This window comes from Stegostoma tigrinum, chromosome 25 (assembly GCF_030684315.1).
Source record: "Stegostoma tigrinum isolate sSteTig4 chromosome 25, sSteTig4.hap1, whole genome shotgun sequence".
In the NCBI taxonomy this organism is placed as follows: domain Eukaryota; kingdom Metazoa; phylum Chordata; class Chondrichthyes; order Orectolobiformes; family Stegostomatidae; genus Stegostoma; species Stegostoma tigrinum.
In genome coordinates this window covers 27,461,971-27,478,214 of record NC_081378.1, presented here as the reverse complement: position 1 = coordinate 27,478,214, position 16,244 = coordinate 27,461,971, and the positions used below count along the sequence as shown (strand labels likewise).

The 16,244-nt window shown below is 38.9% G+C and overlaps 1 protein-coding gene across 3 annotated transcripts in view; it reads right to left on the bottom strand.

The window, feature by feature from the left end:
- The window catches only part of LOC125463176 (mitogen-activated protein kinase 11-like), a 47,071-nt gene that overhangs the window by 19,967 nt on the left and 10,860 nt on the right, over window positions 1–16,244 (bottom strand). For all 3 annotated transcript variants that reach the window (XR_007249772.2, XM_048554047.2, XM_048554048.2), the window contains exons 2-5: window positions 14,270–14,399; window positions 10,217–10,275; window positions 7,876–7,987; window positions 681–710 (exon numbers count right to left, since the gene is read on the bottom strand). Coding sequence is in view for 2 of the 3 variants with exons in the window: in XM_048554047.2 (XP_048410004.1) it covers window positions 681–710; window positions 7,876–7,987; window positions 10,217–10,275; window positions 14,270–14,399 (331 nt within the window). In the remaining variant the exon portion in view is untranslated. The remainder of the gene's footprint in view (window positions 1–680; window positions 711–7,875; window positions 7,988–10,216; window positions 10,276–14,269; window positions 14,400–16,244) is intronic.

The following is a 16,244-nucleotide window of genomic DNA, read 5'->3' as shown; positions in this document are numbered from 1 at the left end:
ATGGTGGGACCCTTCTAGGACGCATTAATGGCCTAAAACATTTCATGACTGAAGTCATTGCTTTTCTGAAATTGGCATTCATGTAAATGGGGGCTGTTATCAAGATTTTGCAGCTGTTTACAAATGAACCTACCCAACTATTCTTGCAAACAGCTGGGAAGGCAGTCTTTTGCTGACTTTAGACTAGATACAATGTAACAAGAGTGGCAGGGTGCCAGTCACCACAAAACTAACTGAAACTTGGATCAGGCACTTATCATGTGGTGAAATTATCATTCCTCCATTTTCTCAAGGTCTTTGTTTACTGGTTTGACTTAGTTTTATAGAACATAGAACATTACAGCACAGTACAGGCCCTTCGGCCTTCGATGTTGTGCCAACCTGTCATACCAACCTGAAGCCCATCTAACCTACACTACTCCATGTACGACCATATGCTTGTCCAATGACAACTTAAATGTACTTAAAGTTGGCGAATCTACTACCGTTGCAGGCGAAGCGTTCCATTCCCTTACTACTCTGAGTAAAGAAACTACCTCTGACATCTGTCCTATATCTTTCACCCCTCAATTTAAAGCTGTGCCCCCTCGTGCTCGCCATCATAAACTTCCACTTAAGCAGTACATGCATAGAAGAAAAAATATACATAGGAGACAATACATAATACAGACTGAACTTACCCTGTGAATGATACCAGCTGAATGAATATACTGTCAGAGGGGAAAAAAAAAGGAGAATATGATGTTTGCAAATCAAAAATCTCATTAGAAATGTGTTGTGAAACTGAATTTGATTTTTCTTGTTGATATTGACCATTTCGATTCTGTGATAAGACTGCTAAAGACAATAGTTAACTCTGCCTTGTGAACTTTTGAAAAACATTTTTTCCACAAATATAGAGACAGACTAGGGAGCATAGAGAAAGAAAAAGAAAGGTCAAATAAGAGCAGCAAAACATTTTTTGATGCTGATTTATTTGTTACAGGAATTTTGTCTCATGAGGCTAATGTCATCAGGGTTGAGACTACAAGAGATTTTCTTTTCTTCATTTATGTGATATGGGTGTTACTGTGCAGGCCAGAATTTATTATATCCTAATTGCCCAGACAGCAATTAATAGCCTCAGTGATAATGGGAACTGCAGATGCTGGGGAATCCAAGATGATAAAATGTGAGGCTGGATGAACACAGCAGGCCCAGCTGCATGTGCTCCTGAGATGCTGCTGGGCCTGCTGTGTTCATCCAGCCTCACATTTTATTATCAGCAATTAATAGCCAATCACATTGCTGTGGTCGAGAAACACATGTATGCTAGGCCAGGTAAAGATGGCAAATTTCCCTCTCTAAAGGACATTACTGAAAATATGATATATATATGATTACATGGTTGCCACTACAATAGCTTCTTACTCCATAATGTCTTTATTGAACTCAAATTTCACCATGTGCCACAGTGAGATCTGAACACTGTTGCCCAGGCTTCTGGATTGCTAGTCCAATGACTTTACCACTGCGCTCAAAATTTAAAAGCTATTGAAAGCAAGGATCAAGCTTTGGTCGAACAGATTAGCAATCAGTTGGTGTCATTTTGCAACAGAATGAGTTTCCACAGCTGCAGATGGAAACATTTCTGGCAGTTTATGCAGAGCTGTACTGAAGCTCTGGCAGTCAGTAGGCTGCTCACTTTTACGGCTGGAATTACTCTGTACTCGGTTAGAAAGGGAAAAAGAGAAAATATGCACAAGTAGAAAATGCCGGCAGACACCATTGTGCAGGAACGCTTCAAAATGGGAGACCTGACATTTTCCACTGGATTATTCCTATTGGTCTGCATTTGCTCCTCAGGCAACCCAGTGATACATCTGTGAGCAATTCCACACAGAACTCATGGGGATTTTACACTTTTTCGAGAGAAATGCTGCAAGGATCAGTGCAGCCACACTTAAGGTTTGGACAGTATACTTATATGGCTGACATGAGGCGGAGCAAATGTTGGTGATAAATGTGGTAATTAGAAGTGGTACAGTGACATTTTTAAAACCTGCATTAACTACTTACACTAGGCATCACATGTGCAATTTCCATTCTGCAGGGTTTAAAGTAATCTCTTACCACTTACAGAAAATGTTGATTTTTGTGGTTACATCCAATTGTTAAGCCAACAACACGTGTGTCAGCTTCTCATAAGAAAATCAGAGGTAAAGATGATCACATCACATCAGCAACACATCAGAGCATTTGAAAGCCACAACCAGAGGTGGTCAGGTAAAACTGGTTAGTTAGAACCTCAACAGTGCCTATGGGCTATGGCTTTTTCTGACCTGATTGCTCAAACTTGAGGCAGTAAAGCTTTAAGAAGGGCTGATGGTAAACATGAAGTGTCATTATAGCTGCTTTCATTTGACCTTTGTCCCCAGGGCTGTTACACAGCATAAATAAACTGCCAAAAATGAAGATTTTAAAACTAATATTTTCTCACCAGGAAATCTCTGGACATTTCCGTGAGGATTTATTTTTCTCAATCGAAGATGCTGTTGTTTTTTGAAATGACGGAGAATGTTCCCTCATGCAATTGCACTAAATGCAGTATTTTTGTTGCAGCATTAGTGCAAATTGTCAGAATTTAGAAAGAGGCTGTGAAGAGGTAGTGATGAGATTTACTTAATTTAAACACACAATACTGTTTACCTTCGAGGTTTTTGCCACAGCACACCGCTGTGATATAGCTCTTGTTTGTGTCGTGAACCAGAGAGTTCGGTTGTTTTACAACTTGGTTGCTTTCAATTTGTAGAATATATCTAACTTATTTGATTAAAATTTATTTACTAATTTTATTATTAATTTGTAATTTGGAGGGGCCCTTTCATCCTATCAATTAATTGATTTTGTTTTAGCAAACCCAACACAATCTGTAATGGAATAGTCATCATAGGTCTAATGCAATATGACAAAAAGTACAATAGCCACTTCAGACTTGAGGAAAGTTGTAAAATTTAGCTTTTCCCTCATGATTACTGGAAGTGATACTCTTGTGCAGTTTGTTGAGTCAAAATATTTGCTTTTTTGATGAAAATGAAACAATTTTAAAAGAGCACAATGGGTTTGCAATTACTCCTTATAGCTTTAGGACATTAACCTATTTAGAACATAGAACATAGAACAATACAGCACAGAACAGGCCCTTCGGCCCTCGGTGATTTTGACTTACTGAAGATTGACAAGCACTTTCACGTTTAAAATATCTAACATTTCCAGCAGAAATTATTTTGACATGTAAAGTAGAATACAATAGGCTGTCTGAAATACACCTAATAAAGTGTCAAAAATCAATCAATTCTTAAAGCTTGTATTCACAATCACGCATGAATTACTAGCATTCCTGTGGCACTTTTTTTTTTGAAAGTAGGTGTTTGGCATGGAAATTGCTGCAATTGCTACTAAATAAAAACTGAAAGAACTGTGGATGCTATAAATCAGGAACAAGAACAAAGTTGCTGGAAAAGCTCAGCAGGTCTGGCAGCATCTGTGAAGGAGAAAACAGAGTTAACGTTCTAGGTCTGGTGACCCTTCCTCAGAACTGATCGTGGCTGGGAAAAAGTTTATATGCAGAAAATAGGGAGATGGGTGGGATCGGGAGTAAACGATCGGATAGAGGCTAAAGAGAGAGAAGAGCAGTTGGACAGACAAAGGAGTTGCTAACGATCAGGATAGGAGTGTCAATAGTCAGATAACGATCCAATGATGCAAGCAACACTTCGCCTGCACTTCCCAGAATCGAGTCTACTGCATTTGCTGCTCAATGTGATCTTGTCTATGTTGGGGAAACGAAGCGTAGACTAGGTAACAAAGAGTGGAGCTGGATGAACACAGCAGGCCAAGCAGCATCTCAGGAGCACAAAAGCTAATGTTTCGGGCCTAGACCCTTCATGATGATGTTATGTTGGATTCTCCAGCATCTGCAGTTCCCATTATCTCTGAAGCGTAGACTAGGTGACTGCTTCGCAGAACATCCACATTCTGCTTGCAAACAAGATCCTGAATTATCTGTTGCCTTTCACTTTAAGGCACCACCCTGCTTCCTGACCAACATGTCTGACTCTGGTTTGCTTCAGTGTTCTAGCGCAGATCAATGTAAGCTAGAAGAACAACACCTCATTTTCCACTTGGGGACCATGCAGCCTTCCAGACTCAATATTGAATTCAATAATTTTAGGGACTAAACTCTCCCATATCCCAGCTCCCCACCCCACACACCAGGCCTTTTACCACATAGGATGCCATTATATACTACCTGTTATTAGTCACTAATAATCCCCATTAGTAACTATTCACCCTCCCATCCTGATCGTTATCAACTCTTTGTTTAACATATGAACGGCTAAGGATCCTGGGATTGTACTCATTAGAGTTTAGAAGGTTGAGGGGAGATCTAATAGAAACTTACAAGATAATGTATGGCTTAGAAAGGGTGGACGCTAGGAAGTTGTTTCTGTTAGGCGGGGAGACTAGAACCTGTGGGCACAGCCTTAAAATTAGAGGGGGTCAATTTAAAACTCAAAAATGAGGAGACATTTCTTCAGCCAGAGAGTGGTGGGCTTGTGGAATTCATTGCCACGGTGTGCAGTGGAGGCCGGGACGTTGGATGCCTTCAAGGCAGAGATCGACAAATTCTTGATCTCAAAAGGAATCAAGGGCTACGGGGAGGGTGCAGGGAAGTGGAGTTGAAATGCCCATCAGCTATGATTTAAATGGCGGAGTGGACTTGACGGGCCAAATGGCCTTACTTCCACTCCTATGTCTTATGGTCTTTGTCCAACTGCATTTCTCTCTCTCCTTTGGGCTCTATGCTACTGTTTTCTCCCTACCCCACCCACGTCCCTATTTACTGCATATAAACTGACATTTTCCCAGCCACCATCAGTTCTGAGGAAGGGTCACTGGACCCAAAACATTAACTCTGTTTCTCCCCCCTTCACAGATGCTGCTGAGCTTTTCCAGCAACTTCTGTTTTTGTTCCTGTTGTTGCTACCCCGTGGGATGGAGCAAGAAACATGGGGTGAGTTTGGGTGTACGTTATGTTTAATAGCTGACTAAACAAAACACTTAACCTTAACTGTGCATTCCTTGCACGAATTTTGGTTGACAAACAAATTCCAGTAATATTCTGTCATCAGATTTAAAGTTTTATTTCCTTTCTTTGGTTTAATATTTTTTGTGTTCAGATTTATTGCTGATTAAACAACTCTATTTATTTTGAGGTCAGGAGAGGACATTGCTGACTTAACCAGCTGAGCTTCTTTAAGCTGTTAGTGGAGTTCAGGTGATTTGAGTAAAGACAGGCTATGTGAAGTGTTACCATGTGCTCAAGGTTAAATGTAGGTGTTCACTTCTGTACATGTAAAAATAAAATTGCAGTTATACAGAACATTTCACTACACCCAATGTGTGCACTCCAAGCTCACAAATAGCTATAAGTACAAGATAATCTGATTTTTGTAATGCTGATTGAAGGGTTAAAAAGCACACTGGATAAAACTTCCCCGTTCTCTTCTTTTGATATAGTATTGTGAGGTCTTTTACACAACCTAACAGGCCAGACCTCCGTTTACTGTCTCATTCAAAATACGGTATCTCTGACACTGCAGGACACCCCCAACGTTGTCCAGAATTTTGTGGTTAAGCATTTTGAATTGGGCGTGAATTCAGAACTCTTGCTACCAAATGAAGCAAGCTTGACACTTTAGGTAGCTATACATAAAGCAAGATCATTCTCAAAGTTTAGACAAGGCCAACTCTGATGTTAACTGTGGGTGCTTCAGACTGGCCTGAAATCAAAGCAAAGGGGACATCTTTATTCTTCAAGGCTCCATCCTTGTAGCCTATCTTCCTTTCCAAACGTATTTAACAAAAATGATCGCCATAAATGGTCGTATTGTGACAGTTATCAAGAGAGAATCATTGATGTATATGATAGAATGATACAGGTCACTGACTGCTTGCCATGGGTAGAAGAGAAAGCACTGGCTAGCTGACAATCATAAGGAAATCTTGAATGTGATAGTTTCAGTGCAATCTTGGGTACTTGTTAACTTTCCAATGATCAATATATTTTTCCAGTAGGAATTTAGTTACAATAATGAGAATAACATTGTTAAGTTCACGCACTTTGTTCTTTTGTTTATGAAAGCATTCTGCAATATACCAATGACATAGATGAATGCAAGATGTTTCTAAAGTAGGTAAATATAATTCTATAAATGGTAATTAATATTTATGTATTTTAGACAACAAAAAAGGGAAGAAACTGCAAATCTGAAACAAAAACAAGCTAGAAATATACAAGAAGCCAAACTGCATCCATGAAGACCATCCCAGGCCCCAAGATGACTTTCCACATCAAGCAGATGTTCACCAGCACATCTGCCAATGTGGTATACTGCATCCGCAGTACCCGTTGTGGCTTCCTCTACGTTGGGGAAACCAAGCGGAGGCTTGGGGACCACTTTGCAGAACACCTACAGTCGGTTCGCGATTAAACAACTGCACGTCCCAGTCACGAACCATTTCAACTCCCCCTCCCACTCCTTAGACGACATGTCCACCCTGGGCCTCCTGCAGTGCCATAATGATACCACCTGAAGGTTGCAGGAACAGCAACTCCTATTCCGCTTGGGAACCCTGCAGCCCAATGGTAACAATGTGGACTTCACCAGCTTCAAAATCACCACGCCCCCCCACCCCCCCCCCCCCGCCCAAACCAGCCCAGCTTGTCCCCACCTGTCTAACCTGTTCTTCCTCTCACCTATCCCCTCCTCCCACCTCAAACCGCACATCCATTTCCCACCTACTAACCTCATCCTGCTCCCTTGACGTGTCCATCTCCTCGGACTGACCTATACCCTCCCTACCTCCCCACCTATTCTCACCCCTTCTCCTCTATCCATCTTCGGTCCGCCTCCCCCTCCCTATTTATTTCAGAACCCTCTCGCCATCCCCCCCGCTCTCTGATGAAGGGTCTAGGCCCGAAACGTCAGCTTTTGTGCTCCTGAGATGCTGCTTGGCCTGCTGTGTTCATCCAGCTCCACACTTTGTTATCTTGGATTCTCCAGCATTTGCAGTTCCCATTACCCATGAAGAAAAGAGGCAGGTTAATTACTTTCATGACATTAAATTTGAATGTTTCCAGTGTAAATGTTTCAAATAAGTTTTCTAATTGAAGACCGATTTAGGACACACTGTAACCTTTAGCTCCATGCACAGATAATTGTTTTAGCTTTTATCTTAAGCAGGGTATGTAATTACCCGACAGTTGTGGTAATATTTTCACCAAATAATTCATGAATAATGATAAATTCTATGCCGTCTCTCTCACTTAAAAAAACAATCCATCTTTTGCAGTGAGAGTGTGCTTCTTACTGAGGACTCACTTACAATGCTCTTCTGTCTTTATGAAGTGAGATTAAAAGGTATTTTCACAAGTGAAATACCTTGAATAATAATTTTAAAATACCTGCACATTGCATCATAGTTTAAGACATTTGGAATACTTGAAGAACTACTGTAAATTAGTTCTGCTGTGACAGTTGTTTAGCTGCAGAAAGTGAGTTGCCATTGAGGCAATGACTTAAGAGGTTAACTATGGAGCAAGTCATTTAAAATCATGTAGCGTGAGACTGGAAGATGAGGATTTAATTGATGGAAAGTGTCAAAAGTTAATATTAATCATTAATAGATAGAAAGCTGAAAAGTGTAAATGATATTGAAACCACCCAAATAGAATATATTTCAGATAGAAAGAGAAATGACAATCAGACATTGTTCTTGGCTATTGTTAGCCTAATTTTGTTTCTACATATTGTACACTGATTACTGTACCTTAAGTCCTCTGAGTAACTGATACACGAGAAACTGCACATGATCGTCTGTCAGCTTTTGACACTTAACGATGTTATTCAAATCTGCACCCATGAGGTTTGTCACCAAGTACCTACAATGGTCAACATATAACTGGCTTCAGATAAAGGTTTTAAAGAAACAGTTTGACAGATACAATCAACCTTTACGGTACTCTTGAGCTAAATACAAGGCATTTTAATCTCAAGATTCTTTCCTTGAATATGCAATAGTTTCTTTGGCATGTCATAGTGTGTATTTTCCAGCATCATAATCACCAAGTATGAATAATAATTTCTTTAATATTGCAAAATAGAATGTTTTATTACATATAAATTATTGAGTCTAGGCACCTTGAAAGTATCAAAGCAATGTTAGACATATATTTTATTAGGTAAGGTTATTAAAGGATATAGAACCAATGCAGTTAAGTGGAGTCAAGATCCCGATCTGCCATGATCTAACTTAATGTTGGTACAGTCCAAAGGGGCTGAATAGCCTGGTTTTGTTCCAAAGTTTACAATTCCCAAAACAGATCAAAATTTAAAAAAAAAACAAGATCAGTAAATGCTTGAAGTAACATTTCCAAGTTGCATATATAGAGATGACGAGAATAATGGATTCAGAATAGTTCAATATGCTGTCACAATTTACTGGAGTGTCTAGCGTATAGTTCCACAGTTACACATTTCTGTTCCTGACATTGCATTTGGCAGACGCAGGAAGTGGTTGTCAATTTCTTCTTCCTTTAAAAGACAAGTCATCTTGGGCTGTACTTTGTGCTTCTCCCTTGTGAAAGTTTGATGGATTTTTGAACTAGATGCATGTAGTCGAATTTTAAAATGGGAAGATAGATAGCTACGTCTTCCTGCATTTTTGTTATATATTGTCATGTCTACATTCATAACAGAAATTGCCTCTGCAAATATATAGCTCTTATCACTGAGGCTTCTTCCATGCTGGAAAAGGCATGTTAAATTTGGGAACCAAGAAATTTCTTCATCCTGCACGTACTTTACAGATGAAAAACAATCAATTAATATCCCAATATAGCAGGCAGAGTGTGGGCATTTATTCTGTTTTGGAAATGCATCACCCATGGGTTGTGAGCATTGCTAACTGGACTAACGTTTATTTACTATCCCTAAGTTCCCTGCAGAAGGTGGTGTGAGCTGGCTTCTTGAACCACTGCGTTCCATGTGGTGTATGTTCATCCATTGTGCTATTAGGAACATAGTTCCATGGTTCTGACCCAGTGACAGTGAAGGAGTAGTGATATAGTTCCAAGTCTGGATGGTGTATGCTTTGGGAGGAATTGACAGTTAGTGGTGTTCCTGTGTGTCTGCTGCCTTTGTCCTTTTGAGACGGTGGAAATTACAGATTTGGAAGGTGCTATCTAAGGAGACTTGGTGAGATGCCATAAAGTAAATGTTTTCAGAAAATCATGGCATCAACAATCAATATTTGTTCCTCAAAGAGCATGATAAAAATGGCTCCTTTGGACTAAAACATAAGCTCAGGTTTGTCTGTAAATTCTGATTGCTTTTGCTAGTATGAACTATTTTACTTAATTCTGGCTTTTAAGCATGTGTAGATTCCAATCTTGCCAAATCTGAGTTAAGGCTGATTAGAAAAAACTGAAGTCTAAATTAACCTCCCAAATTCCACACTGGTAACTATAAAATATGATGCACCTAAACTATGGAATGATGTTTACAGTGTAGAAAGAATTATTTGGCCCATCAGTAGGGAAACAATGCTGTTCAAATTGTATTAAAAATCATTTTCCATTTTTCAAATATTTAAAATGCTGCAAGATGTATCTTATTCATGAACTTTCAAATCAGATTTTAATTTCATAATTTGCTTATGTTTTCCAAAAGGACACCATTGTAAAAATGGTTAGCCACTAAATCTTGATTAACCAAACAGATACCTACCGCTGTAGACCACTACCATGTTTTCCTAGTATTCATTTGGAAGAAAGCCGAGTCAATCAAGGAAATTTAATGTCAGTTCTTCCTTCTACTTTTTGCCTGACCATTACACCATACAGCACTCAGATGGGGTAACACAAGCAAGTCAGAATTTAATGAACCATATCCAAATAAAACACAAAACAAGCAAGTAATATCTTGCTTATTTGGAGCAAAAGAAGTCTCTTTTTTAACAAAATCTTCTTTCCTTCCCCCTTGCAAATTGTGCTCTTGTTAGACTTATTTACAGGCCATTCTCAGGAATCTGCTTCAGCATAAACTTAGCTACAATAACTGAACAGAAGAGATTTTCAATAGTTTAGAATTTTAAATTCTGTTGAACTTACACTTCTCGAAAATTCTCCAGTGTGACTGCTGGTGTAAAGACATCTAACAATCCAATAACCTGAAAGAAATCAACAAAGTAATCCAGTTTATAAAATGAGCTTTTGGGTTTTACATAATTCCTAAATATAGGAATGATGAAATAATAAGGCACATATTTGTGAGAAAATGTGTATACACCATCAAAAGATTTAGCAAGTTGCCAGTAATATGCCAATGAATTCATTTATCATGTAATATCCTTGTTACAAGATTAAGCACCAGCTAAGAATATCTGAGACTGTGATACCTAATAGTCTTGAATAAAATTTAAAAGGTGACAAGGAAATCTCATCTTTGGATTATATTTCTCTCCCTGTAGGTTATTATAATTTAATGCTGTCATAACCAAATAATACAAATTTTGTTCTTGTGAGACATGTAACCACATAACTTATTCAAAACTAGAACAGGCTGTAAGAAATCTGGCCAAAATCCTGTCAGTAAATCTTTAGCAAATTTGCAGCAATGTAAATCTATATCTGCAAATTTAATTAATAAATGTTTTCTGAAGTCTTAAAACTTGTATCTTTCCTCTTTTCCTAAGGGCAACAAGTCATTGCTGAGGTAGAGTTCATTGTAATGTTCTCCAAATGTGATTCTCGTGGGCAGGCAATGGACCAGTGGGATTATAACAAATCGGGGACCAAGGTAATGCTCTGAGCACCCAGGTTCATTGGCATTTGAATTCAATAAAAATCTGGAAATAAGTGTCTAATAATGATCATATCAATTGCTCAAAAAGCTATTTGGTTCACTAACATACTTCAGGAAAGGAAATCTACCATCTTTGCTTCATCTGACCTACATGTGGTCCAGACCCACAGCAATGTGGTGACTCTTAAATGCTGTCTGGGTAACCAGGGAAGAGAACTAAATCCTGGCCTAGCCAGTAATGCCCACATTCTGTGAATGAATTTTAAAAAAAAGTGAACACCTCAAGTCTACGTATGCTGAGGCCAATTGCAATTGTCTAACCATTACCTCATCTGAGATCAGGCTATTCTGTACTGGGATAGTCCTCTTTCTTTTAGCGTAGCATCCTACTGCACCATTAAGCTATTGTCCTGACAGCAATGATACTCCTTATAGAGCACATATATAATGTCATTACTCATTGTGTTTTAACCAATGAATGGCAATAAGAAATGAGAATTCACATAATTGTGTGTGACCCTTACCTGGCAATTACATATCAACTCTTCAAGTCTGGTTCACTCTAATGTGATCAGGAATGGGGCTTCTAGCTGTTCTCTTTTTTTCCCCCTTTCCTAACCCAGCTTTCATGTTCCTCATGCTTCCCTGCCTAAGATCAGCTAAATAAACATGAGCCAAATATGAAACCTGGTATTTCTCAGGTCTGTGTGCACCTGGCAATAGCAGCTCAGTCACTGGAGGAAATAGTTCAGCATGTTTTAATTTATTGAAACAATATCATCTCTGCTTTGTTATTCATACTTGACTAGGAAGGAATTATTCATGTAACTAGATTTTGTTAATAATTTTTGATATTCGTGGTCATTTTGGAAATATAAAATGTTAGTAATTTTACCATTTCACTGAACAGTTACCAAAAACAGCCAAGAAATTTATTGTTGATTTTAGTATTAAGGGGATGACTGAGCATTAAATAACAATGAGCCATTAAATTTCTGGAATTACATAAGGAACATCCTGATCACCTGTCAACAAGGGAATCTTTCAAGATAAATTCAGCCACCAACAGAAAGCACAGATTCACAGATGCAATTGTGTATACTCATCCTGAAAGAATGAGACTGAGGAGGGAGACAACAGGCAGAATTGTTCTGACTCCTTGGGCTGATGAGCAGGGAGGTTGGCTAGGTTCTGGGTGCATTCCACTGTTGACATTTCTCAGTGGAACACTGAGACCCAGATTAGCTGCCCTGCACCCCACAGGCAGGTGACCAATTAAGTCTCAATTCAGGATTTAGATGCCCTGCTGGCATCTCACTTTTTTTTTGGATGTAAGGTGACCTTTAATGTGTGGAGAGATTACAGACTACATGGGGACTGCCTCCTTATGGAGGTGCCAATGGAACTTACCACTTTGGCACCTCTACATTTTTAAGTTCAACTCGCGCATCTGAGGCTATGCCTCATGGTCCTGACTTGTCTTGACACTTATCACTTCTCCCAGCGGACCTGTCAAAACTTCAGAACTGCTGGCCACCAGATGGGACTGCCCTTAATCAGACAACAAGCTCAGGGTTGGTGAACTAGAAGGAGATCGCTGGGAATAAGCCTTGTACCCATCTTACTGCTTGCGAGTGTGGTCTTGGGATCTTCTACATGAGCACAGTTTTAAGAGCCCCAAGAAAATTTCATCCTAATATGTGAGAAAACTTCCACGCCAGTGGCATCTCACACATCTGGGAAGTAACTAACACAAAATATTAACACTGTCTGATCTTGGTGATGGAACAATGCAAAGAGGGCACACTCTGTCCTGAGTGTTAGGACAGTCCCACTGAGGTCTGTGCACAGTCTCTCTACAATTTTGGCAGAGTTAGGAAAATAGTCCCTGTTTTTCAAAGTACGTGATAGGTATTCATCCAGTAAAGAGGCCTAGGTGTATAACTAAACTGTAAAAAAGGTGAAGGAGACTGAATTTTTGCAAATGTGCATTTACCATCTGTATTTTAATTTTTGTTTTTGTCTGTCTGTACGCGTAAATAGAGGTTTAAGAAGGGGCAGAGATTAAGTTGGAGAATTATAAATTGATAATTAAAATGTTGTCTGCCCATAATTAGAACGCATTGATTTGTCATAAATTGTTTCTTTTTTGTTAGTGATTACTGTTGACCTGATTAGACAGAAAGATAGATGCTTGAATTTTGAGTTTGAGTTTGATTTATTGTTGTCACATGTACTGAGATATAGTTGTTTTGTGTGCTATACAAGCAGGTCGTACTGTACAAAGTGCATCAGGGCAGCAGAACAGAGTGCAGAATACAGTGTTATGGCTGTACAGAAAGAAATCAGAACTAACATTTTGAGAGGTCCGTTCAGAATTCTGCTAAATTCAGCAGGAAGAAATCAATCTTGAATCTGTTTGTACATGTAATCAAACTTTTATATCTCCTGCCTGGATTAAAGTTGTAACTTGTATGATGATCCACGGCTGAAGCTTCAGTGTGTGTCCCTGAGTAGACTCTGACAGTCGAGTTCAGAACCCCAGCTGAGCTACATTTTCTTTTCTTTGGCAGAAAGGCAAGCTTTGTCCTCCCTGGGTATATCGCCTATTAATTCTATTAGGTGCCTCTGATCAGGGAATGTGAGAATTCCCAACTCATGAAGAATTGCATCAGGAAGATAGCCCCCCACCAATTAAGCCATACAGGAACAGTCCTGTTTGATGAGTACCAACTGTATCTTTGCCCTGGCTTTATTTTTGGTTCCTCTAGCAAAACTTGTTCATGTGATGGTGGGGCTGTGAATCTTCGCCACAAAGGTGTTAGTAAGTTGTTGGGGTGGGGGGGAGGAGGGTGGATACATTGGAAGGTGAGCCCTTAGAGATCATCCAGCAACGAGTGATACAATGAAATTGTGATATTCTGAAGGATATCATTTGTCCATTGGCTCGGTCAATCATATCTGATATAAATGGGTCAAAATTCTTACTGGGTGCTGCACAGGGACAGTGTAAACTGAAAAACAGGTGCACAGTGCCCACAACTTCCTTAATGGTACACTTTGACAAAAGGTGCAAATAAATGTCTATCAGGCGTTTTTAAACATGTGAAACTCTCTATTGGGAGCTAGCATAATGCCAAAAGAAGATATTCTAAAATACAATAAACTGAATGAGCTTACTCATTTAAATGCAGTCTTCAAAGTAATCACAACAGAATAGTATTTTTGAAATTTCTCATTTTTATTTGTAAGGTTAGAAAAAACTGAAGAATCATTGTGATCACACTTTTGCAAGATCTAAAACATTTGCAATTATAGCAATGTAAAGTCAATAATTTTAGAATAAAATAGTCACTTACATTTTCATGTTTCATGTGCTTCAACAATCTCAGCTCTCTGTATGTCCTCCTTGCATGAATCAGCGACTGAAATGGTCTTGATAGCTTTTTTATTGCTACTTTCCGTCGTGTTCTTGTATCATAGGCAGAGCTAAACAAATAAAACAACACAAATCAGCCACATGGCTAAAATTGTTCAAGCCCAAAAGAAACTATGCCTAACAAAATAAAAGCTTTCGAGGCTGCTGCCCTGGAAGTTCTTATTTGTTTCTCATTTAGCTGTTAACTGATTGCAATTCCTTTTAGAATCTGCACAAGAAATTCAACATTTCTATCTTTTGGGAGCTTGTTTGATTCTTGTTGAAATATCTGCCAAAATAATTTGAGATCATGTTTGAATATTGGAGGATCATGAAATAAAGCTTCTCTTACTCTAAGGAAAAAAAAATTCTTACCCTGGAGATTGAAAGAACTGTAAATGGGTTTGTGTTAGTAATGTTATATAGATCACATTAAGCAATAAAACGAGACATTAAAACCCAAATACCCAGATGCTGCAAATTTGAAATCGAGTTCTGAAAATTGTCAATTCAGACTCAAAATGTCAGCTGTTTTTCTTTCTGTATAGACATTTTCAGACTGAGATTTTGTTTTTATTTTCAGTACTCCATTTTTGTTTCTACAATGCCTTAGCTTGCTAATAATCATTTACCCCACTCCTTCAAAGGAGATCCATAACTATATTGTGATGAAACAAACTGAAAATAATCTCAGAGGCTTAATTATGTTATCAGTCAGTTCTGTTAATCAGAAAACGGCATGACAGGGGAATAAAAAACCCAGAAATTACTGGTACAACTGTATGAACATAAGACTCAGGAACTGCAGGCCATTCAGCCCTTGAGCTTGCTCTCCCATTCAATAAAATCATAGCTTGTCTGGTTGTACTCTCAAATCAACATTTCTGCCTACTTCTGACAAACATTTAACCCCTTGCTTACATAGAATCTGTTTTTCTCTATCTGAAAATATTCAAGGACTTTACAGCACCAAAAACACAAAATAAATTGCCTGATTTCTGTTATAAAGGAGCAATCTCTGATACTTTAACAGCAACCCCTACTTCAAATTTCTCCCAGGAATGAAAACATCTTCATGTTTAAATCAAGATTCCCCTTACGCTTCCAACCACCAGCAGACACAGGACTCACCTGTCCATCCTTTCCATTCCAGGCATTTAGTCTGGTAAACTTTCTCTGAACTTACTTTATTCAAATAAATGTTGGCGTATTCCACCAGCAGTGTTATGCAGCTGGTGGACAGGCTTTAGCTAGTTAGGTGGCATGCAGAAAGCTGGCCTCTAATACCAGTTTCAATAACCACTTCTTTTACGTAGCTGGTCCCTTTTGAGTTTCGGGACATTGATGTGCCCCAGGATATTAATGGGAGGGAAACTGGAAATGTAGTATCATTAAACATGATAGAAAGGACCCATTGGACAAACTCTTGGTTTGAGAATGGTCACTGCCTGACAGTTCAATGACAGAAATATTAATTGTCATATATCAGCCTGTGCTTGGATACTGTCCAGTTCTTTCTGCATGCAGGCATGGAGGACTGTTTCATGATATGAGGAACTGTAAATGGAAATGAGCATTGCACAATGATGATCAAACAGCCCACATCTCCCGTTATTACAAAGGGATATGTATTGACGAAGCAGTTAAGATACTCAGTTGTCGGACCCTGCCCTTGGAATGCCTTAAACCTCTCGGGCTGAGGTGATTGCTGTTGCTAAGAGGCAGTCCCACCAATCCATACTGGATTAAGTTTTACAAGGGATTTTTGATGCTACACTTGGTTAAATGCTGCTTTAATGCTAATGATACCCACTGTCTCCTCATCTCTGGAATTTAGCTCGTGTTCATATTTGAAACAGCAGTCATTAAAGTCTGAAGGTTAAGGGTTGAACAATGGTAAACATCATCAATAAAGC